At 46.4% G+C, this 24,779-nt stretch overlaps 1 protein-coding gene across 1 annotated transcript in view; it reads left to right on the forward strand.

Annotated features, from left to right (window-relative positions):
- TAF4B (TATA-box binding protein associated factor 4b) overlaps positions 1-24,779 on the forward strand; it is a 147,520-nt gene that overhangs the window by 39,403 nt on the left and 83,338 nt on the right. Inside the window, exons 5-6 of the mRNA XM_073676958.1 lie at positions 1,913-2,035; positions 3,818-3,907. Of these exons, the coding sequence (XP_073533059.1) occupies positions 1,913-2,035; positions 3,818-3,907 (213 nt within the window). The remainder of the gene's footprint in view (positions 1-1,912; positions 2,036-3,817; positions 3,908-24,779) is intronic.

Below are 24,779 nucleotides of genomic sequence, written 5' to 3' on the forward strand. Positions count from 1 at the left end.
AAAATGGTCGCCGCTTTTTCAATAAAAGACACGGCTAGAATAACGTATTTTAATTAAATAAAACACACATGGTTCTACTATTATTATTATTATTTTTTTTATTACACGCCTGTGCGAAGCCCTTGATCTCCTGGGAAAAAAAAAACAATATTCCTCACCTGTACGCCGTCAGTGATGCAGTCCATGTAACGCCAAGTGTCCCACGACGATCTGTCACTTCGACAGCTGTGACATCAGAAATCACTAATGTCACAGCTGTAGAATACACCACTGTATACTGACAGGGGTGTAAAATCATCCCCTGTTGGTATACAGAGCTGCAGGAGGTCACTGGGGTTCATCAGCTGATGAGCCCCGGTGATTTAGAGACCGTGGGAACATTCTTGTGAATATCCCCACAGTCAGCTGATAGGTCATGAGACCGATCAGCTGATTACCGGCATCAGCAATCAACTGATGGTCACGTGACCATCAGGTGATCAGTGATGTCACCGCAGGTCCTCCCAGTACACTGCGGGGAGCGAGCCCGTACCCTGAAGTGTACCGCTGGACGCCGGAGAGACCACATCGCCGGACAGGTGAGTGTGAAGGTTTTTCTTTTATTTTTGCTTTTTTATTCCCTTTACTGCCGCCGGCTGGGAGGAGCAGGCTGCTGCTCCTCCCATCCACGCTGCTGTCACTTATCAGCCAGAGCAGCGGTCGGATGAGAGGAGTTGCAGTCTCCTCTCCCGACCCGGGTACCAGCCGCGGCGCGATTTTGGGGCTATTGATTTACATTGAAACGCAGCAAATCCGCATGTATAGATATTATACATGCGGGTTTGCTGCGATTCAATGCAAGTCAATGGGCGCGAATTCGCTGCGGAATCACTCAAGAATTGGTTATGCTGTGGTTTGTGCCGTAATGATGATCCAGTGCGGAAATTTCCGCATCATGTGCACAGCCCATGCGGATTATCATTGCTATACATGGCAGACCTTTTACCAAGCGGTTTTAATGCTTTTCCGCGGCGGGAAGACCTCCGCGGAAACGCATTAAAACCGCATCACGTGCACCCAGCCTAAATAATTGTGGTGTCCTCTTCCTGCTATCAGTGCAGCAAGTAAGGACTCTCTACACATACTGTAAAATCTGTCTTCCGAGAAATGGGTAAAATAATCATGGGGTTTTGCACAGGCCGAGTATTCATCACGTTTAGCTGCAGGATCGTACTTGGTACTTATGTAGTGATATTTTCATCAGTAACGTCAATCCCTGCATTACTAAAGGGAAATTACAGTAACGGTCCCATCTGGCGGCTTCTTTTAGGTCAGTGGGTGATCTCCTTACTGCCAAAATACTGTTTATGTATGTTATGCAGAATCCTTTCTTTACCCTAATTCAAACTGGTTTTAGAAACTCAATAGGAGTTGTCTAGACATTGTTCTTTTAAATATTATTGGTTTTGTTTAGTTTTATTCTATTTTGTGTTTTTTTGTTTTTGTTTTTATAAAGGTGTCCTTTTATACTTTGCCCCATAAGGATCGGACATTTTTCATTGTTGTGCTCCTTTTGTTCAAAGAGCTATACATTTTTTTTATTGTTCCATTGACAAAGCCAATTGAGGGCTTATTTTTGCAGGGAGAGTTGTAGTTTTGAATGACAACATTCATTTTAACGTGTAATGTACCAAAAAAGAAAAAATTACAAACAAGATAAATTGTTTAAAAAAATAACGCATTTATTTTTGGGCTTTTGTGTTCATTCTGCTCATTATATAGTAAAAATGACCAGGAAACACAATTCTTTAGGATTTTGTGTGTGTGTGTGTGTATATATGTATGTGTGTAGATGGATATTGTGTGTATGTGTATATAAAAATTACTGTCTTGGAATGTGCACCTTAATTATATTTTTTTGTCATTTAACTAGGACGTCCTGGATAATGTAAAGAAGTGCAAGAATTTTCTTGCAACGTTAATAAAACTGGCATCAAGTGGACCTCAGTCACCAACCATGGGGCAAAATGTCAAAAATTTGGTGAAAAGCTTGCTTGTAAGACTTTCTGATAACTTTAATGCGTTCATTTTCTAAACACAAAACACCCAGTAATGTGTGAGGATAATTTCCAATGGGTTCTGGTTTACTGGTGGAATAGTGAGATCTGCTGCTTAATATTGCAGAAAAAGAAAAAATTAATGGAATCCTGGCCGTACTCAGTACAAGTCAATGACTCCCAGCATGTGATGTAAAACGGATCCATCCCACGTCAGGAGCTCTGATTTGTGCCTCACTTCTCATTTTACCTTGCGCAACTGTTAAAAATATAGATGTCTAGCCAAATGGTTAGAATCCAACAACAGGGCTCCTACACTGTAGTATGTGTACCCCATGGGGTGCATGGCAAGTATTTTGAGCGGGACGTGCACTGCACCCATGCTACTTTACAAAAAGGTATAACACATTCTATGATTACATCTTTGGGTACTGTGATTTATTTTATTTGGTCAGGGGTACTGTCACTGACCTGACACTATTGATGTCCCATTCCGCTGTGGTATTTGTGGTGATGGAGGATGGGGCAGCCATTACTGTGATATCTGCCGTGAGACCTTCATAATACAACAAAGGTGTTTTTTGATTCAATGGGCATTGTCATCATTTACTCATGGATACATTATGTAAAACGGTAACGGAAACATAGCCTTTGAAATATACACAATTTCCTTTATTATTCTCTCAAAGTGAATCTGTCACCCCCCAAACTCTAACTAAATCACTAATACAGGTATGTAGGGGACTTGGCCCCAATAAAAATCGCACCTGTAGTATAGCTTTTAGTGGGTTAGTTGGCATAAAATAAACTATTTATTTTGTATGCAAAAGAGGGGGCTGCAGTGCAACCGTGGCATGGCTAAAGGACTTGGTGCCCCGCTGCTTTGCCCCCTCCATTTGCACACTGAATTGTCATATCTTGTTTGATGGCGCACTTTGCAGCCACGCTCACACAATGCTATTGCTGGCTCTGGTCTATGGCCGCAGTACTGTGCCTGCAGAGAAGAGCCGATAGTAACAGTATGACCCCGATTCATCAAGACTGACGTGAACTGCACCAGTCTTGATAGTAGGGTGTGGTGGAGTCAGATGCTCCTGATTAAGAGGCAAATAAATCCAGTGCATCTGAAAAGTGGCATGTGCCTCGCCAGAAATCTTACTCCAGTCAGCAACTGGAGTTACACTTCTGGTATGAGGAACACTATGTCTCACCAAGAAGTAGGTAAGCTGTGGCGTCACACCCACAGCTCTGCCCATTTAAGTGAGAATGGGCAAAACTGGCGTGAAAACTGAAAAAGTTGCATTTTTTGCATCTTATTAAAGTGCTTTATTCCAGAATTCTGGCGAAATCACTTTTCAGTCTCACTCACATTCATCAAAGTGCCCTGCCAACAAGATATCACAGTTCTCAGTATGGAAATTGAGGGGGCGAAATGGTGCACTGAGCCCATTGGCCATGCCAAAGGTGCACCGAAGCCCTCACATTTGCTTACAAAATTGTTTTGTCAGGGAAACCGCTAAAAGCTATACTACAGGTATGATTTTTATAGGAGAGAAGTCCCCTACTTACTTGTGTAAGTGCTGTGGGTAGAGTCTTCTGGGGTGACTGACTCCCTTTAAGCAGTTGTAGGACATCTCAATCGCTGTCATACCGAATGTCACAGCTTTAAACCTCAGCCAGATTATATGAGCAAAATGACCACGTAAGTGAGCTGCAAAGTTGGTTCATGTGCCCAGACCATGTGAATTTCTTATTAATTTTATATCTTTTTCGAATTCAAGGATTCTAAACTTGAACCAGAAGAATTTACTACAAAATTGTACAAGGAGCTGAAGTCCTCACCACAGCCTTATCTAGTGCCTTTCCTAAAGGTATGTACTGTGGTGTTTTCCTCTTCAGAGATGTAGAGCTTTGTCATCAAAGTTGTCAATAACAATAAAAAAAATCTTACCAGCTCACTTTATGCTACAGTGAATGTTACCATTTGTGAGAAACTGACCAATTTTCTCCTCCCCTTTTTTTTTTTTTTTTTTCAGTAAAGTAGTATATTTGTTCCCAAGCCAATCAAAAGACCACAGCAAGGTCACATGTTTTTAATCAGATTCATCATTAAGTAGATGCATGAGACACAAATGTATTCTTATTTGCTTCAGTGTTTCACGGATTCCCATTGACTTGTTGGGCCGAATCTGATCTGTAAACATGGATAAGAAAAGGACCTGGTCGGAGTGTGGCAGATCTCACTTGGATTAGTGATTTTTTTTCACTGTGTGAATGTATGCATTTCATAGGGGTGTGTGAATGCACCCTTACACAGGGCTAATCTCTGTTGCTATTAGCAGTAAAATGAACTCCCCTACAGTCACATTAAAATTAAAAAAAACTTCAAAAAAACTGAAAAAATCTTTAATTTTTAATATATAAAGACTACTGGGTCTTTTTTCATCTTGGGCTGCATTTACACTGAAATATAATCGTAAGCGCTCATTTCACGATGAGTATAAACAGTGTAAACAGGCTGCCGATCACACAAAGAACAAGCAAAAGGCTTGTTCATCAGGTGAAATGATCATAGTTATCAGTGCATTGTCCTTTGTAAATAGGACTCACTAATGATAACCATGGCAGCCTATGCACGCTGAGTAGTGTTGAGCGATACCTACCGATATCGGGAAATATCGGATCGGATTGGATCGGACCGATACCCAAAAAGTATCGGATATCGCCGATTCCGATACCGGAAACCAATGCAAGTCAATGGGGCAGAAATATCAGAATGAAAATAAACCCTTTCTTTCCTTGTAGGTTAATTCTACATGAAGGAAAACAACTAAGAATAATGTAGAATGTATTGAGGGAGGTGGGGGAGACAATAAAGGCATAGAGGTTTAGCCCAATCAAATGGAATAGCAGGAATTAATATTTTTTTTAAGACTTTCTGAGTTACAGAAATATTGACTATGTTAAGTATTTTTATATTTTGTCAGATATTTATGTTTCACTACTTCCATGCTCTTCACCTTCTTTTTTACTTCTCCCACACTTTCTCCTCCATCATCCTCAGCATCAGCATCTTTTTCATCCACTTCTTCTTCACCTTCTTCATCTTCTTCTTCTTCACCTTCTTCGTATTATTCTTTTTTTTTTTTTTACATTCTTCATATTCTTCTTATTCAACTATTATTCTTCTTCATATTCTACTTCTTCATATTCTTCTTCTTCATCATATTCTTATTTGTGACAGGCATTCCTGTAGTTGCTATCTATAAAAGTTTGAACATTACACCTTTCGTTCTGCCCGTCACAAAAGATTTACAACAGGATTTCTCTTCCTTCAGTTTGGCCTGCAGCAGCAGGTCTTTTCCAGGGGCACCACGAGGAGGAACGGACTCACCCCCATACACTGCTTAGTCATCTTCTGCTTATAATTTAGATATTATCTTTTGCTCTGATTTTTAGTATAATGCTTAATGTTCTTCCGCTTTTTGTTCTGCTGCTTCTTGGTTTTCTGTCTCTTGTTCTTCTGTATCTTGGTGGTTGTCTTCTCTTCTTTGTCCTCTTGGTCAACTTCTTCGGGGTCGTCGTCTTCGGGGTCCTCGTCGTCTTCGGGTTGGTCTTCAGGGTCCTCGTCAGGGAGATCCAGAGTGATTACCAAGAACCATTTCAAAAAGCTTGAACTTGGAAATGTAGCAGAAGGTACAAGAAGGCTGAGGAACTACCGAGGACCAGCTGACTGTACTGGAACTCTGTTACTAAGCAGGAGGTACCTGTGCCAGAAAGCACTACCAAGGACCAGCAGACGTTGGTGGAACTTGGATACCGAGAAGGAGGCACCTAATCCAAAGGCACTGCCGAGAACCAGCTGACGGTACTGGAACCCGGATGGGTAGCAGAAGGTACCCATGTAAAAAAAAAAGTTTCAAGGCCGTGAGCCGGCCTCAGTTACCAAAACCCACAGTCCTACAGGGGGTGCTTGTCCTATTGGCACTATGGAACCAGCCTTCATTGCCAGATCCCGCAGCCCACATAGGAGTCACCTAAACTGCAGGCACCATAGAGTCGGCTAACCCAACCGCAACACGACAGGACAACGCATTGGAGGCAAAGTGACGTTGACACTACCTGGAAACAGCTGGCGTGCTGGAACCAGGCTGGGCAGGAGGGAGTACTCGTGCCAAAGACACTGCTGGGAAACAGCTGGCGGTGCTGGAACCCAGGGTAAATACTAAAAACAGAGTGGAGCCAGAGGCGTAATTGGAGCAACTTTAAAATCTGTAGTAGTGTGAATGTGGACAGAGCAGGAGAATTTGCTGGACACACAGCTGGGGATCAGCTGACGTTACTGAACCCCATTAACACTGGAGCAAGCGTTGACTGTGCAGACTGCACTTCCGAGCGCCAACTGGCGGTGTTGGAGCTCAGGGATTACAGTTCAGGTGGTAGAAACATGAACACAACAGGAGACCTGGATACTGTTGCCAACCAATTATTTATTCTGGAAGAGGACTGGCAAATTCATGAGAGATCCAGGCCTTGTTCATTTTGAGAAAAGTAAGCCGGTCAACGTTATTGGAGGATAGTCACATGCGACGGTCTGTTAGTACACCACCTGCGGCACTAAAGACGCGTTCCGATAATACACTAGCAGCAGGGCAAGCTAGCACCTCCAATGCATACTGACTAAGCTCTGGCCATGTATTCAGCTTACAGACCCAAAACTTGAAGGGAGAAGAGCCGTCTGGGAGTACACTAAGAGGGCAAGACATGTAGTCTGTCACCATCTGACGGAAACGTTGCCTCCTGCTGACTGGAGCCGTCTGTGATGGTGTAGACATTTGTGGCGGCGGGGACACAAAACTTTGCCACATTTCGGCCATACTGGTCTTGCCTTGTGCTGAGGCGCTGCTTCTGCTCCCTCTTTGTGCAGAGCTTCCTCCACTGCCTTGACGCACTGAGCTGCTTTGTAAAGCACTAGCAGCACTGCTCTCGGTTGGAATGGAGAACATGATGGAATGCACCAGTGCGTCTTGGTACTCCCGCATTTTACGCTCCCGGTTCAACGGTGTTATGAGGCTTTGTAAGTTGTCCCGGTAGCGAGGATCTAGGAGGGTGGACACCCAATAATCAGCCGTGTTGAGAATGTGGGCGATGCGGCATGAAATCAACCATGTGCTGCAGACTGCCAACTGGCCAAGAAACGCTGTCCCCTGCTTGAGGCGTGATCTCTGCCTGCTCTGCATCACCCCACCCTCGCTCTAGATACTGACTACTAGAGCATTGTGTACCTTCCTCCTCTGGACAGATGTCTTCCTCATCCATTGACTCCTCCTCATCCTCCTCACAAAGTGTCCCCTGCCTAGGCCTTTGTGAGGAACCACGTTGCGCAGACTGTAGAGAAGCAGATGGCATTTGTGACTCCTCATCCTCCACCTCTTCCAAAACCGCGTCCCTTAGTGCTTGCAGTGTTTTTTCAAGCAGGCAGATATGGGGGATAGTCATGCTGACTAGTGCATCATCTGCACTCGCCATCCGTGTGGAATAATCGAAGGCACGCAAAACGTGGCAAATGTCCTTCATAGAGGCCCACTCAGTGGTGGTGAAGTGTGAACGGCGCGCACTGCGATTTGTTTGCGCCTGCTGCAGCTGGTACTCCATTACTGCTGCCTGCTGCTCACACAACCTCTCCAACATATGTAACGTTGAATTCCACCTGGTGGGTAGTTCACATATGATGCGATGTTCCGGAAGACGTAATCGGCGCTGCAGAGCTGCAATGCGTGATCTTGCGTTGCTGGAACGCCGCAAGTGAGCGCACTCTATGCGGACCTTGTGAAGCAGTGCATCAAGATCCGGATAGTCCCTCAAAAAACTCTGCACAACCAAGTTGAGCACATGTGCCAGACATGGGATGTGAGTGAGGTTGCCTAGGCCCACAGCTGCCACCAGATTTCGGCCATTGTCACACACTACCATGCCTGGCTGGAGATTCGCTGGCACAAACCACACGTCGCTCTGCTGCTTGATGGCATTCCAGAGCTCCTGCGCTGTGTGGCTTCGATTCCCCAAAGAAATAAATTTTAATACGGCCTGTTGACGTTTGGCCACGGCTGTGCTCATATTGGTCATCATAACAGGTAACCGTTCACGGGTCGATGTGGAGGTAGACCATGACGGCTCCTGCAGCGCTGATTCAGAGGAGTATGAGGAGGAGTCAATGTGTACAGACTGGATTCCTCCAATCCTTGGAGTTGGCAGAACACGTACAACGCCACTCTCAAGATCTGTACCCGGCTCCACAACATTTACCCAATGGGCAGTGAGGGAAAGGTATCGTCCCTGTCCATGCTTACTGGTCCACTCATCGGTGGTCAGGTGGACCTTGCTACTGACGGCGTTTTGTAGCGCTTGTTTAATTTTTCCCTCCACATGATGTTGCAGGGCAGGGACGGCTTGCCTGCTGAAATAAAAGCGGCTGGGCACGTTGTATTGTGGGACTGCCAATGCCATAAAGTTACGGAAGGTGTCAGTCTCCACCAGCCTGAATGATAGCATTTCAAGGGCCAGTAGTTTAGCAATGCCAGCATTCAGACCCTGTGCTCGGGGGTGGTTTGCCGAGTATGGGTGCCTTTTCTCCCATGCCTGTGCTAACGATGGCTGTAGACTGGCCTGGGAGTGTGAGGATGACAGGGAAAGTGGTGCTGTGGGTGGAATTACACTGTGTCTCTGTCCAACAGTGCCAGAGATTCTTCCATGGCGATCCTGTGAGGAAGCTGAACCAGCTGTGTGTGAGCTGGAGGAAGAGGCTACAACACGAGCTGAAGAGATGGTAGGTGGCGCTGTAGGTTGGCCTAGGTCTTCAGTGTGTTTTTGTAACTCCACCACGTGCTTGGTCCGCACATGTTTCCACATATTTGTGGTATTGAGGTTGCTGACACTTTTCCCTCTTTTCACCTTCTGATTACACAGCTTGCATTTGACAAAGCAAATGTCATCTGCAACTGTGTCAAAAAAGGACCAGGCACTGCAAGTCTTGGGAGCGCCCGCTTTGGATTTTGGAAGAGCCATGCTCCTAATGGGTGCCGAAATGGAGGCTACAGGCAACAAAGTCTGCCCCCTCCATCTCCCTCCTTTTTGGGCTGTTCGGGGAATCTCTTCCTCAGAGCTGCTCCCACCACCTTCCTGTCCCTCACGCCATGATGGGTCAAGGACCTCATCATCTACACCACCCTCTTCAAACAACTGCTTCTCCTGGGTAGTCTCGACAGCACAGTACGCACCAGAAAGTGGCACCTGAGTCTCATCATCAGATGCGTACTGAGGTGTGCTGCTGACCATAGGCACTGGCCCACCCGCCTCTTCAGATTCAGAGAGACAAAACGGTTGCGCATCACTGCATACTACCTCTTCTTCAAATTCTCGAATTCTGCTTGGCTGGCCCCCTCTTTCCAAGCCAAGAGATTCAGAGAACAGAAGTAGGGATGGCTCCTGTCCAGGGCTCTCTGACTGCCTGGGCAATTTGGCAGGTGGTGAAGAGACAGATGGGTGCTCTTCAGTGCTCAGGACCTGAGAGGATCTGGAACTAATTGAAGTTGATGCGTTAGCTGCCATCCATCCGACAACGTCCTCAATTTGGTCCTCCCGCAGCAGTGGAGTACGGCTAGCTCCTACAAAGCTGCGCATAAAGGACTGTTCCCTGGTAAAACTGGGGGATGCTGAGTCACTGGTGCCCGCAGCAGGCACAGAATCCTCACGTCCTCTCCCTGCATAAACTCCACGACCACATGCCTTACTCCCTGCCTTCTTCATCTTGGTAGACTGATAAAGATAGGCAGAAAAGTACTAAGGGCTTAGTGTGCTTATTCCTGAACAGCTGCTAACAGGTATAAGAAACACTAATTTTATAAAGTGTGGACTAGACTTTAATATGAGCTAATGTGGCCTACACAACTGTAAAGTGGAGTGTTTGGTGAACTTTATTTAGTTTTTTTTTTTGTCACAAAAAGACACTGGATGTGCCCAAAGATGTAATACCGATGGCTACAAAAAGTTTGTGATACTATTACAATGTAGGAAGGTAACCTACAATGCAATAGATGAGGCTACAAAAAATAGGCTAATACTAATCTGGCTGGGGCTGCAGGGCCCAATTCTGCAGAAAGGCTCCTCTAACTACTCCTATATAGTGTGTTTGGAATCAATTTCGCTGAATACGGATGGAACCACCACACTAATAGGAGAAGTCAGGAAAAATTATGAATTGGCAAAAAAGGACAATGTATGAGGCAGTGACACACACGGAGTGCACTACAACCAGACGTGGCTGAAGCACACACTACAGGGTGAGCTGCACTCACACACACAGACCTTGCAGACAGCGGTGAACAGCACAGAGAACTATGCACTAGCGCTGCAAGGCACAATGATTTATAAAGTAGCTTGGGTAAAGCAGAATAGACCAAATGGGTAGCTAAAACTGTCCCTCAGAACAACAGCGTCCTATCCCTAACTGAATTCACAGCAGAGTGAGCTCAAAATGGCGGCGGCGGCTTTTATAGTGCATCATGACATCATTTCAGCAGCCAATCACAGCCATGCCATTAGTTAAGATGCCTACATGCCTAACAGGATGTGCCCACACTTCTTAGGATCCTCATTGGCTGAATAAAATGAAACTGGCTCATTGCATTATGGGAACTTCCGATTCCGGTATACGATATTGCAAAAGTATCGGAATTAAGTATCGGAATTCCGATACTGCGAATATCGGCCGATACCCGATATTTCAGTATCGGAATGCTCAACACTACCGCTGAGTGATCTATTACAGAGATCACAACTGAACCTTTCCTGATTGCTGTGTACAGAACGCTGAGCAAGCCTTGTGTATACAGATTGGGACGCACTGATAAAGCTTCCCTCTCTGCACCTAGTGATCAAGTGATTGCTAGGTGTAAGGAGGGAATAGGCGCTGCTGGGTCATAAGAGAACCAGTCAGCTCTGCTATACATCCAGGAGGCTGAATTTCCCCTGTATTTGAAGCGTATATAACAGCCTCAATTATGAGGAAAATCTGCAATATATATTAGTTTTTGCCACATACATATATACTATTTGAATATCGGAACGACAAACATTTTTAAAGCTGCTAGAAGCACATGTGCTATAATGCCTAACAATGTGCCTGGTCAGGAACGGAAGAAAATGGCCCAGTCGTGAACTGGTTAATTAATCCTATGATTTCCGGGAAGGGTCGAAATTGCATATGTACAATTAGTCTGCTTATAATGTATTAAATAAATAACCTTTAGTAATTTTTTGGAGGGGAGGATGAGATTAACCATTTTTATACACTTTTGTAACTTTTTTTTTATATAGATCATAGTTTGATCTTGAGCAGGGGACCATCCTCCATGATGTCAGTACGTTTTATTAGTGCATTCAGTCTGTGGTTGTATTTCGGGGACAACCCATTTAACCGAATGTTGCAATATGCTTGTTTTTTACATTTTTGTGCATCAGTGAGCACCAGTGTTTTGTATGTGTGACATGCAGACAGGAAGTGCTGTGCTTCAAAGCATCCCGCAACTACAGGGGTTAACACAGTCACAGGAGACAGGGAGGTTTGTGGGGAACTTGTTGTTGTAGTCTGGCTGAAGCCGAAGAGTAAAGGCCCCGTCACACTTGGCGACGCTGCAACGATCCCGACAACGATACGACCTGTCAGGGATCGTTGCTGCGTCGCAATGTGGTCGCTGGTGAGCTGTCAAACAGGCAGGCTCACCAACGATCAGGGGAGCAGAATCTTTCCACTAGGCCCTGCTCCGGTTACCAGGCTGCTGAAGCAGGAGCAGGCTGGTAACCATGATAAACATCAGGTTACTAGGGGCACACGCGCACCTAGTTAACCCGTTGTTTATCATGGTTACCACTCTGCTACGGTGAGCGGGAGGTTACCACTCACTTTAGCAGGCTCGTAACCATGATAAACAACGAGTTACTAGTTGCGCGTGTGCCCCTAGTAACCCGATGTTTATCATGGTTACCAGCCTGATCGCTGCTCCCGCTGGTCACACACAGCGACAGCGATGTGTGCTGACCAGCGGGAGGGCAACGACCAAAAAATGGTCCAGGACACTTTGCAGCAATCAGCGACCTCACAGCAGGGGCCTGATCGCTGCAAAGTGTCACACATAGCGACATCGCTGGTGAGGTCGCTGTTGCGTCACCAAAACCGTGACACAGCAGCGATCTCGCTAGCGATCTCGCTATGTGAGACGGGTGCTTAAGGTGTTGTGTTATCTGGATGTGACAGAAGGCAACTGTACAGGATTCCGACCAGGAGAGAAACTAAACACTGGTCAGAAATTCCCTGAACTAACATTGCAGAGTATTATCGTGCAGGAAGATAAGGACTGGAAGTAATTGTCACAAGGATCATCTCCCTCATCAAACCCTACCCCCCCATCTCCGTGCAGGATAAAGAATGCTGTGTACTATTGTATCCTTGTGAAGGAAAAGCCTGTGGTTGTGTATGCATAGAAGTTTGCTGCTAAGAGATCGAATCTATGCTGAATTTTGCTTCTGAAGAGACTAATACTGTGCCTTGTGAAGAAACTAATGTATTGTTACTGGAGCCAGTTGCTCAAGAAACTCAGACTTTACTGTAATGAAGATTGTTGCTGTAATATCCCTGAATTGCACTGGCTGTGCTTCAGATTAAATTCCACTGTTAAATTGTTTTAAAAGACTCTTGCCACATGTGTCTGGTCAGCAATTGAATCTATTGTGTGCCTGAGAGAAGCTGCAGCCTAAGGTCGCCCTGAGTAACGGTTCCCCCAGGATTCCAAAGAATTCATGAAACCCGTCTCAACCTATCTGAACCTAATGGCGTGCGTGTAACATTTGTGGCCCATACGGGGAATCCTGAGTGGGGATTAGCATGTAGAGGGAGAAGAGGAAAAGTGTCTGGAAAAACACAGCAGCACAGCACCTCAATTCAAATCTGCTACACCAGTTAAAGGGGACCAGCCCTAAAGAAAACTCACTAGCTGCAATGGATGTGGAAATACAAATGGACAGAATCGGTGAGCTGCTTCTTCAATTAACCTGTGAAGAACTGAGAACAGTAGCAGAACATATAAAGGTGTCAGAAGAACAGATTTCTAAAGCACACAACTTCAGGCAACTATTAGCTGCCATTAATGCAAAAATGGATGAGCTGGGGGAGAAAGAAGCTGAAGACGTCATGGGGGACATTCCTCCAAGAGCTAACACAGTTTCTAACCAGGTTGAATTTGGAGGATGGTGGGTCGGCACCAATTACCAAAAGCAGGAATCTCCGTCCGCAGACTGAACTACAGGAATTGAAAGAAGAATTCAAAGCCCTAACAGCCCTGCAAGAATCGACCAAAACCTCTGAACGGGTGCCAGACTCAGACTCAGAACCTTTACCTGGCTTGTGTTAGATAAATCAGGAAGATAGTCCTCTCTAACACCACAAATCACCATAAGGAAAGAATGCAAGATCCTGGGACAGATTGGAGAGTGTGAACAGAAAGAGAAACTGTCTTATATGAACTTGTTGCACCAGATTGATGCAGGCTTACAGAAAGGCTACCAGCCAGATGAGATCGTTGAGGGGGTGGTGAAAGCAATCAGCCCAGGACTGAACCGTAGTATGCTAGAAACGAAAAGTCAATTGACCTTGCAACAGCTGGAGATGAATTTAAAAGAGCACTATAAAGAAGAGTACTTCAGAATTGTTCCACCGACTCACTAACCTCTCACAGAAAAATAATGAATCGCCCCAAAGTTTCTTATTCAGAAATAACTGAAGGATAGACTGTTTGCATCCAGAGATGTAGAAGCGGAGAAGTTTGATGTTGGACTAGTCTAGAAGAAGTTCTTGAGATCGTTGGGAACAGGGTTAATCCCCAAAGACATCAAGTTGCAGCTGAAACAGTACCTAGAAGATCCTGGCATTCTGGACGAAGTCCTAATTGAAAAAATGAATGAGGCAGCTAGTTTGGAGTCAGAGAGCAAACAGAAGTTAAAGAAAGGCTCTGCTCCTAAAATCACCAAAATGAGTCAGCTGAAGTTGAAAACCCCTGGTGGCCAGTCCGAAGATCATCATGGAGACCATCCAGTGCCACCTCTGAGAGGAAACCTTAAAGCACCAACAAAAGAGAGGACCCCCAGTGCTGACTGGGAGGAAGTAATAGGAGAACTGTGAGCCGAGTTGATTGAGATGAAAAAGTTGATTCGTTCCAGGCCAGAACCTGTATCCCTCTGACCCAGGAGTGAGTTCCAAAACGGGAGATACCCGGCTTGTGAAGCGTGCTGTTCAACAAATCAGAATACTGTGTGTGTCCACTGTCTAAGATGTGGTGAGGAAGGACATTATGCCAAGTAATGCCAATGGTCAAGGTCGTTTGGGTTAAAAGACAGGAGGTTGCCATTGCAGGGCGACTGGTAACCATGACACAGAGGAGGCCCCAGAAGCAAATCCAAATCTCACCAAACCCCAGAACAGCGCATGAGGTAAAATGGCTGCATCAGTACTATCCCCAAGTGTGTTCCCATCTACAACCGCTGCAAGAGAGACAGGGGCATCAGTTATTGAATGCCCAGTGTGGAGGTCAAATGATGTACTCCTGGGAGGAGGATTCCTCGGTCAGTAAAGATAGCCTAATCGGTAAAAGATGCTTTATACAGTGCCAGCTAGATGGACATTGGTAAAATCACTGTGGGACACAGGAGCCAAGTGAGCCTTTTAAATGAAGAATGGAGAGGTGCTACCTGCCACATGCCTGCCTGCGGTTGCTAAAAACTCTTAGGACCAGTGGAACTCCACGGCAAAGCTGTCAACCAGACCGAAATCCCTTTCATAGGCTTGGTGGAAGTGACTTTCCAACTGAGGGCCACGAAGAACAGCAACCATTGAGCTTTTGGTACCTTTTCTCGTGACTAGTGATCAGAACGTGGCAGAGGATCCTATCCTGGGTTATAATGTAATCAGTGAGGTCATCACGCATCCACCACCAGCGTCCCTGACTTGTGTTTCTTTTGCCACATCACTTGCCATAACCAACGTCATGGTGGAAAATGTGATTCATAGAGTAAAGAGAGTACAGAATACAATGGACCTAAAAAGTCAAGGTAGGTTGACGCCAAACCAACATCCCTGCAAACCAAATGGTGGGGGTGAGGTGTGGAGTCCGGTTAGAACTGGGAAGAAAAGCCCAGAAAAGATTGTTCGTGCCAAAAGACTCCTCAGAACTTCCGGAAGGCCTAGTTCAAGGTGAAACTGTGCTTATGATTCCTACTGGTGGGTTTGCTCGAGTGACAGTACCAGTGATGAATACTACAAAACATGAAATTAGACTGGATCCAAAGACTGTTAGGGTATGTGCCCACGTAGCGTTTTTCAAGCGGATATGCTGCGGAATTTCTGCAGCTTAAACGTTTGTGAAACGCTATGTTATCCGCCCCCCATGGTCCCCAATGTGAGTCCACAAGTTCAATGCCCATGCTGCGGATTTTTCCGCAGCGTTTTTGCTGCGGGGAAAAATCTGGAGCATGTTCATTAATTTTGCGTTTCCGCAAGCGGAATTGCCTTTGCAGTGCAATAAAAAACGCAAGGCAATTCCGCATGTGTAAATCGCACGATAAACGCGTGCGGAATTCCGCATGCGTTTATCCGGGAGAGGACATGCAGAAATGAAGCAGAAAATTTCTTCTTCATTTCCGCAGCGTGGGCACATACCCTTAGGTCACATTAAAACTGTTAAAACTGTATATCCAGCCAGTTTGAGACCCGCCTAGGGGTCTACCGTGAATTCGGTATCCCCACCAAGGAACAGGAGTTGCCCAGGGGAAGAAATTGCACTATCCACCTCAGGGTCCTGAGATCTCCCAGTATCCCTGGAACACTTGTGTGCTGAAGATATAGCGATAGCAAAACAGATGGTGAGAGAAGTGTCATGCATTCTCTAAAGATGACTCTGATATAGGCTGTATCCCGTCTTTGCAATTGAAAATTAATTTGAAAGACGCGACCCCAGTAACCAGAAGTTAAGACCCCGTCACATTAAGCGACGCTACAGCGATCCCGACAACGATACAACCTGTCAAGGATAGTTGCTGCGTCGCTATGTGGTCGCTGGTGAGATGTCAAACAGTCAGATCTTCCCAACGACGCAGCAACGATGCGGCGACCCGTAACGATCTGTATAACGATGCATGCCTATGTGTTTGTGTCTGAGTCGTTAACAAGGTCGTTGGTAAGGTGTCAAACACACCGATGCATGCTACCCAGCGGGGCTTCAACGATCAAAGAAATGTCCAGACCATTCCAACACGACCAGCGATCTCACAGCAGGGGCCTGGTCGCTGCTAAGTGTCAAACGTAGCGAGATCGCTACTGAGGTCGCTGTTGCGTCACAAAACTTGTGACTCCGCAGCGATCTCGCTTAGTGTGATGGGAGCTTTACATGTCTGTGCCGCAACCATTACACCGTGAAGTGAGAGTATTTACAAGATCTAATCAACAGAGGTTTGGTCCAAAAGTCAGTCATCTTATTCCTCTCCTATTGTTTGTGTTAAAAAGGACGGTACATTGAGACTCTGCTGTGATTACCGGGAACTAAACCGAAAGTCAGTACCTGACCAGCACCCAATACCAAAGATTCAAGATAGGCTATCCAGCATATCAGGAAGTACCTGGTTCTCTGACCTTGATCAGGGTAAAGCATATCATCAAGGTTTTGTTGAAGAGTCCAGTAGACCCTTGACAGCATTCATCACACCGTGGGGACTATATGAGTGGATCCCCATACAGTTTGGGCTCAGTTCAGCTCCAGCAGAATTTCAGACGAGCATAGAGACCTGTTTGGTACGATATCTGCCAGCCGTACTTGGATGACAATGTGGTACACCGCAAAACCTTCCGGGAGCATGTTGAACACATGAGGACCGTATTACAGCGGTATCAACAACACGGAGTTAAGTTGACCCCAAAGAAGTGTGAACTGTTCAAAAGGCAAGTCCGATTTCTAGGGAAAATTGTGTCCGGAGAAGGATATACAATGGGGAAAAAAAGTATTTAGTCAGCCACCAATTGTTCAAGTTCTCTCAGTTAAAAAGATGAAAGGCCTGTAATTAAAATCATAGGTCGACCTCAACTATGAGAGACAAAATGAGAAAACAAATCCTGAAAATCACATTGTCTGATTTGGAAAGAATTTTTTTCAAATTTTGATGGAAAATAAGTATTTGGTCACAATTACAAAAGTTCATCTCAATACTTTTGTTATATATCCTTTGTTGGCAATGACATAGGTCAAACTTTTTCTGTAAGTCTTCACAAGGGTGGCACACACTGTTGCTGGTCTGTTGGCCAATTCCTCCATGCAGATCTCCTCTAGAGCAGTGATGTTTTGGGGCTGTCGCTGGGCAACATGGACTTTCATCTCCCTCCAAAGGTTTTCTATAGGTGATCTGGAGACTGGCTAGCCATTCCAGGACCTTCTTACTAAGCCACTACTTCATTGCCCTGGCGGTGTGCTTGTGATCATTGTCGTGCTGAAAGACCCAGCCACGTTTCATCTTCAATGCCCCTGCTGATGGAAGGAGGTTTGCACTAAAAATCTCACAATACATGGCCCCATTCATTCTTTCATGTACACGGATCAGTCGTCCTGGTCTCTTGGCTGAGAAACAGTCCCAAAGCGTGATGTTGCCACTCCCATGCTTCACAGTAGGTATGGTGTATTGTGGATGCAACTCAGCATTCTTTCTCCTCCAAACACGCTGAGTTGTGTTTCTACCAAACAGTTCTACTTTGGTTTCATCTGACCATATGACATTCTCCCAATACTCTTGCGGATCATCCAAATGCTCTTTAGCAAACTTCAGATGGGCCCGGACATGTAATGGTTTAAGCAGGGAAACACGTCTGGCACTGCAGGATCTGAGTCCCTGGCGGCGTAGTGTGTTACTGATGGTAACCTGTGTAACGTTGGGCCCAGCTCTCTGCAGAAATTGCTCCGGTACTCACCTTAAAAGACAAGCGGCCCTCTACTGTCGGGAAGTTGATCTTGGGATATCCTGATTTCAACTTACCATTTGTTCTTCATTGTGATGTTTCTCAAGTTGGACTGGGAGCTGCCCTGTATCAGCATCAAGATGGAAAATTGAGAGTCATCGGTTATGGTTCTAGAACGTTGAGACGCCAAGAAGAATTACCATCTACATTCTGAAAAATTGGAGTTCCTGACATTGAAATGGGCTATCTTTGAACAATTTAGAGATTCTCTACTACAGCAAAGAGTTTGAGGTATACACTGACAACAACCCTTTGACCTTTGTCACTACAGCCAATTGAATGCAACAGGTCAGAAATGGGTCGCTGAAGTAGCTGACGTCAATTTCAGGATCAAGTATGGGCCAGGAAAATGCAATACGGATGCTGACTGATTGTCGAGAATGCCACTAGAGCCTGAGGAGTTCATGCAAGAATGCTCAGAGGAAGTCAGTCTGAAAGCAATTAAGAGCACTACCCAAGCAGTGCCAGCTTATCAAGATGAAGACACACCATTGTGGTGTCCGTTGACGGTGGAAACCACCATAAAAGCGAGAGAACAAGATCACCCCCTGTCCATTCAACAACTACCAAAAGGAAAAATCCGTAGAGCACAACAGGAAGATCAGATAATTGGCCGAATGCTACTTTATGTGGACCAAAATCTGTTTCCAAGTAAACGGGAGAGAGATGTCACCAGCACTATCTGTTTGTTAGAGAATGGGCGAAGCTCTACCTCAGTGAAAACTGTATCCTGTAACGTAAGGAGGACAAAACCAGCAGTTGGTACTACCCAGAGTATTCCATAGGTTGGTCTTCAAAGAACTCCATGAAAACATGGGACACCTGGGAGTGGAAAGGACAACAAGCTTGATCCGTGAGCGCTTCTTCTGGCCGTACATTCAGAGAGATATTGAGAGCTACGTGACCAGGGAGTGTGGGTGTCTGAAAGATAAACGTCCCAACACATCAACCTGGGCACCTATGGGCAGCATCCAAACTACGTATCCTTTTGAGATGGTCTCAATAGACTTTCTACATCTCGAGACGTGCAAGGGTGGTTACGAATACATCTGGGTGGTGATGGACCATTTTACTCTATTTTCGCAAGCATATTCCACCACCAATAAATCTGGTTGAACAGCAGCAGAGAAGATCTTCAATGGTTTGGGTTCCCTACGAGGTTACACCATGGCCAAGCAAGAGAATTTGAGAACCAGCTCTTTGCCAAGTTACGAAAGTACTGTAGAATTAAGAGATCCCACACAACACCCTATCACCCAGAGGGTAATGGACAAGTGGAATGTTTTAAACGAACATTATCGATGTTGCGCACTTTAACAGCTGATGAGAAGAAAGACTGGAAGAGTTCCCTGTCAAAAGTAGTACTGTACAAAGAGCGAGGCAATGGGTTCCTCACCTTTCTTCCTATTGTATGGACAATCGCCAAGACTGCCAATCAACATCATGTTCAATACTCCGGTGTTAGAGACTTAGACTGTATCCGGAGTACGTTCGGAAATGGAAGTAACGGATGGCAGAGGCATGCAACATAGCGTCCAAAGTTGTTACGCAAGGGCAGAGCAAGAGTAAGGAGTACTGTGATTGAAAATGTTATGGAGCAGAATTGACACCGGGAAGTCAGGTGATAGTCAAGAACGTACGTGAAAAAGGTGGTCCAGGAAAATTTAGTTCGTACTTGGAAGACAAGGTGTATGTGGTCGTGAAGAGCAAAGCCGATTATAGTTCAGTGTATGAAATTTCGATTGACTACTCTGGTTTTCTTTTCCCCCGTTTCCAATCAGAATTTACTACTACCATGTGATTATCTCCCACCACCACAAGATTCCCAGGAGCAGATCATCATCGACCTAGATCGACTAAGGTACTACCACCGGCTGAAGCTCTGGAGGTGGATAGTGACCTTGAGAGCTCGGATGAAAAAGAGCACGCTGTTCTGTTACTCTGACCGGCAAAGAGATGGATGTACCATCCTCAGAAGAGTGAACTAAGTCCCGAAGCACCAGAGTTAGTACCAAGGAATACAGATGAAGTCCAATCCAGTTCTGACGATCGGACACCGGTCATTGAAGAGACTGATAGACACTTAGTAGTAGCAGAATTACCAGACCAGGTGGAAACGGACTATTCAAAAGAAGCACAGGGACTTAGAGGCGGTTCCAAGATCATCTGAGGAAGTTCGAGAAAAGAGTGCGGCAGAAGAAACTCCTGCAACAGAGGAACCCATGGTATCTGGTAAACAACCCACCAGGAGGATGTCGACTCGAGAAGTGAGGAGGCCTGTGATGCTGATGTATGAGACACTTGGTGAACCAAGCCAAGTGCCAAGGACTGTCGATTGGAAACAAATATCTCTGCCTACGGACTAGGTAAGCCCACTTGAGTGGTATTCACCTCAGAGAGACAGTATAGACAATGTTACCTGGTGGAAAGACTTGTTTTGGCCTAGTGAGAAAGCTGGTTGAAGACATACAAAAAGCTCCAACAGAAGAGATGCTGATTGTTTTAATTGTGTTGACTGTTTTTCTTACAAGAGTCCTGCAAGAAAAAGGTTGTAAGAATAGGTTATCAATGTTTATAAATGTTATACCAATTTGACAATGACAAATTTATATATAGTTACTAATAGTGTTGAGCGAACATGCTCGACACTGCTCGGTACTCGCCCGAGCATCACGCTACTCGGGATGTTCGGCGAGCACCGAGCATTTCCGGGTTACTCGGGCGGGAGCTCGGGTCTCCGCCCTGCATGTTTGGCGCTCTTTACAGAGCCAATGAACATGCAGGGATTGCCAGCCAGTCACTGTAATGCCGCAGCCATGTTGTTTGTGGGCATTACAGTGATTGACTGGCCGCACAGCGTCACCTCGAGTATTTAAAACCGGGCGCCGCCATCTTGGACACAGTCGCTCCGGATCAGACAGTGTAGGGACAGCGCTGCTGATTTAGGGAGAGAGATATCCTGCAAAATAGTTAGTGTAGGGTCTGTAAAAGCTGCCAGATCAAACAAACAGTCCTTCTCAGGACTAATATCCATCCCAGGTATATCAGGCAGGCTGTATAGGAGACGCAGTGGTTATACCAGCAAACGCTGCATTACAGTCCTGTGTGCTGCTCCTGTTGCTGAAATTGCTGGACTTAGCTCCAGGGGCCAGGAAAAATCCTTTTTTTTTTATCTAAATCCTCTTTTTTTTTTTTTTCCTCCTTCACAATGTACAAATACCCATCTTATTAACCTTTTGGTGTCGTCCCCCCCCCCCCCCCCAAAAAAAAAAAAAAGTGTGCCTCTGATTTTTCAGACACAAATATATCTGTTGATAATAGTCTGGTGTAGGCCAGAGAAATAGAAGTGTGGTTTTGCAGTTCTATTGGCCATTTGTATCTAAAAAAAAAACAGTTGCTCACTGTTCAGCCGCAAATATCTCTATTTAAAAAAGTGTGGTATACCCCAGTAAACAATAACTGTGGTTTTCCTCTTCTACAGTTCTAATCTACTCTTTATTACCCTTTTTCCATTGATAGTGCAAGTGTAAGCTATTTTACTTCATTTACAATGGGCAAGGCGCGTGGCAAGGGACGTGGAAGTGGACGTTCTGGTGATGGTTCGTGTAGAGGACGGGGCCGTGCCCAAGGTGAAAATGTGCCACAACCAACAGCCACATCTTCTCGCTCCCACTTCTTGACCGAATTACTAGGGAAGCACAGAACAACACCAGTATTGAGAACTGATCAGTGTGAACAGGTTATTAATTGGATAGCAGACAATACTTCCAGTTACCTGGGCACCACCACCTCCGGTCTGTCTTCCACACGGTCAACTCTTAGTAGCCGTGAGTCTCGACCGCATACTCCTCCTCACCCTGATGCTCCTTCCTCCCACCATGCCGAGTGTCGTCAGACAGCAAGTGATCCCACACTTGGACACTCTGAAGAGCTGTTCACTGGTCCATTTCCATATTTGGGCCCCTCGCCTGATACGCTTGAAGTGGTGGAAGAGGAGATCCCATGTTGCGATGCCCAAATATTTGAACGGCCACGGTCACAGGAAGTCGACGTTGGCAATCTGTCACAAGAGGTGGACGATGACGAGACACAATTGGCAGGAAGTGAGGAGGAGGTGGTGGATGATCTAGTAACTGACCCAACGTGGAAGGAGGACATGCAGAGTGAGGCCAGCAGCACACAGGGGGAGGGAGGCAGAGTACCCCAACAGGCAGGAAGAAGCAGTGTGGTGGCCGCAGACAGAAGGCAGGCAACCGTTCCCCGTAACACCAACACGAGGGACGTTGCCAGTACAAGCGGTAGGTCTTCCAGAGTCTGGAATTTTTTTAAAGACTCTGCTGATAACCCCAAAAAGGCCATATGTTCCACCTGCCATGCCAGCATCAGCAGGGGTGACAAAACTACCAGCCTGACCACCACCAGCATGATCAGGCACATGGCAGCAAAGCACCCGACTTTGTGGGGCGAAACCCAGGGTCCACGACCAGTGTCAGCGGGTGTCACCACTGCTTCTTCCACTGTTGTGCGTGCAATAGAACCCCCTGTTTGTGCAAGGCAATCCCCTGTCCATACTGCATGTAAAGATGCCCCCTCCTCTCAGTCTTAACTTGTTATGGCAGTTTCTCAAGAAACAGCATCAACGTCCACGTCCCACCGCAGCGTTCAATTGTCCATATCCCAGACCTTTGAACGAAAGCGGAAATTCGCAGCTAACGCCCCACAGGCCACAGTCCTAAATTCGCACATTTCACGACTGCTTGCATTGGAAATGCTGCCTTTTAGGCTGGTGGAGACGTAATCCTTCCGCAATCTTATGGCGGTGGCCGTCCCTCGGTACTCGGTCCCCAGCCGACACTATTTTGCCCGGTGTGCGCCATCCCCGCACTACACAAGCACGTGTCCCAAAGCATCTGCCGTGCCCTCAACAACGCAGTTACTGGGAGAGTCCACCTGACAACGGACACGTGGACAAGTGCTTGTGGCCAGGGACGGTACATCTCTCTGACGGCACACTGGGTAAACATAGTGGAAGCCGGGACCCAGTCGGACCTTGGGACGGAACACATCCTCCCCACACCGAGGATTGCGGGCCCTATGTCAGTCAGTTGCCCCCACAGTGTACAGCTCCTGCGCATCCTCCTCCTCCTCCTCATGTTCAGCCTCCATCTCAGATATCACCACATCAGTTACAAGCTGGAAGCATTGCAGTACTGCCTCCACCAAGCGGCAACAGGCTGTGCTGAAACTCATAAGCTTAGGTGACAAACCTCACACTGCTTGTGAGTTGTGGACAACTGTGAAAGAGCAGGCAGATCTGTGGCTGAGACTGCTGAACTTACATTCCGGCATGGTCGTGTGTGACAATGGACGTAACCTGGTGGCGGCTCTGAGGCGAGGTGAGATTACACACGTACCATGCCTGGCTCATGTGCTTAACCTCGTGGTTCAGCGGTTTCTTAAATCGTACCCCGAGTTGCCAGATCTGCTCGTGAAAGTACGCCGCCTGTCAGCTCATTTTCGCAAGTCGGCTACAGCTTCCGCCGCCCTTGCTGTGTTGCAGCAGCGTTTGCAGCTTCCGGCACACCGACTGGTGTATGATGTCCCCACACGTTGGAACTCTACCCTCCACATGTTGCAAAGGATTTGTGAGCAGAAGAGAGCAGTTGTGGAGTACCAGCTGCAACAAGGCCGTCAATATTCAGGTCAGACTCCACACATAAGACCTCAGGAGTGGACCTGGATGTCTGACATATGTACCATCCTGACAAACTTTGAGGAGGCCACCAAGATGGTGAGTGGCGATGACGCCATCACTAGTGTCAGCATCCCACTTGTCTGTCTTTTGCAACGCTCTCTGCAGAGAATTAAAGAGGAGGCATTGCAGCCAGAGTATGATGAGATGGATCAAGAAGCCGTAGCGGGCGATTACACGCAGCCCAGCCTCATCTCATCCCAACGTGCATTGGGGGACAATGAGGGAGAGGAGGAGGAAGAACAGGAGCTGCTATCATGCGTTGTAGACGGTAGTACCTGTACAAGTGTCATACCGTCGGTTCAGCGTGGGTGGCCTGAGGACAGGGGGGAGGAGGAGGAGGAGAGCATGGTCAGTCGTCATCTTGGTGAGGACACGGAAATCTTGCCCGTTACCAGTCTGGCACGCATGGCTGACTTTGTTACGCTGCCTTAACCGTGACCCTCGCGTTGTCAAAATGTTGGGTGACAGTCATTACTGGTTGGTGACACTTGTAGACCCCCGCTACAAGGAGAACTTTCACTCTCTTATTCCTGAGGTGGAGAGGTCTACAAAAAATGGGGCAATACCAGAAGGCCCTTGCTGCAGAACTCTTAAAAAAATTCCCATCTGAACACGCTAGCGGCAGAGGTCACAGTTCGTTGCCCAACCAAGGCGTACAGGCGAGAGAGATGCAACTCCAATCCAGCAGAGGCAGGGGAACACGGTCAACGTTCTGGGACAGTTTTCTGACACCCGCCCAGCTTACAGGCCCTGAGGCGCGGGGTACCCTCACAAATGGAGTGGAAAGTTTCAAAAGATGGTGAGGGAGTACTTTGCCGATCGTACCAGCGTCCTCCGTGATTCCTCTGTGCCTTTTAATTATTGGGTATCCAAGCTGGACACT

The sequence above is a fragment of the Phyllobates terribilis genome, unplaced genomic scaffold, assembly GCF_046119375.1.
Source record: "Phyllobates terribilis strain yellow unplaced genomic scaffold, ASM4611937v1 Scaffold_4__5_contigs__length_816908805, whole genome shotgun sequence".
Lineage (NCBI taxonomy): Eukaryota > Metazoa > Chordata > Amphibia > Anura > Dendrobatidae > Phyllobates > Phyllobates terribilis.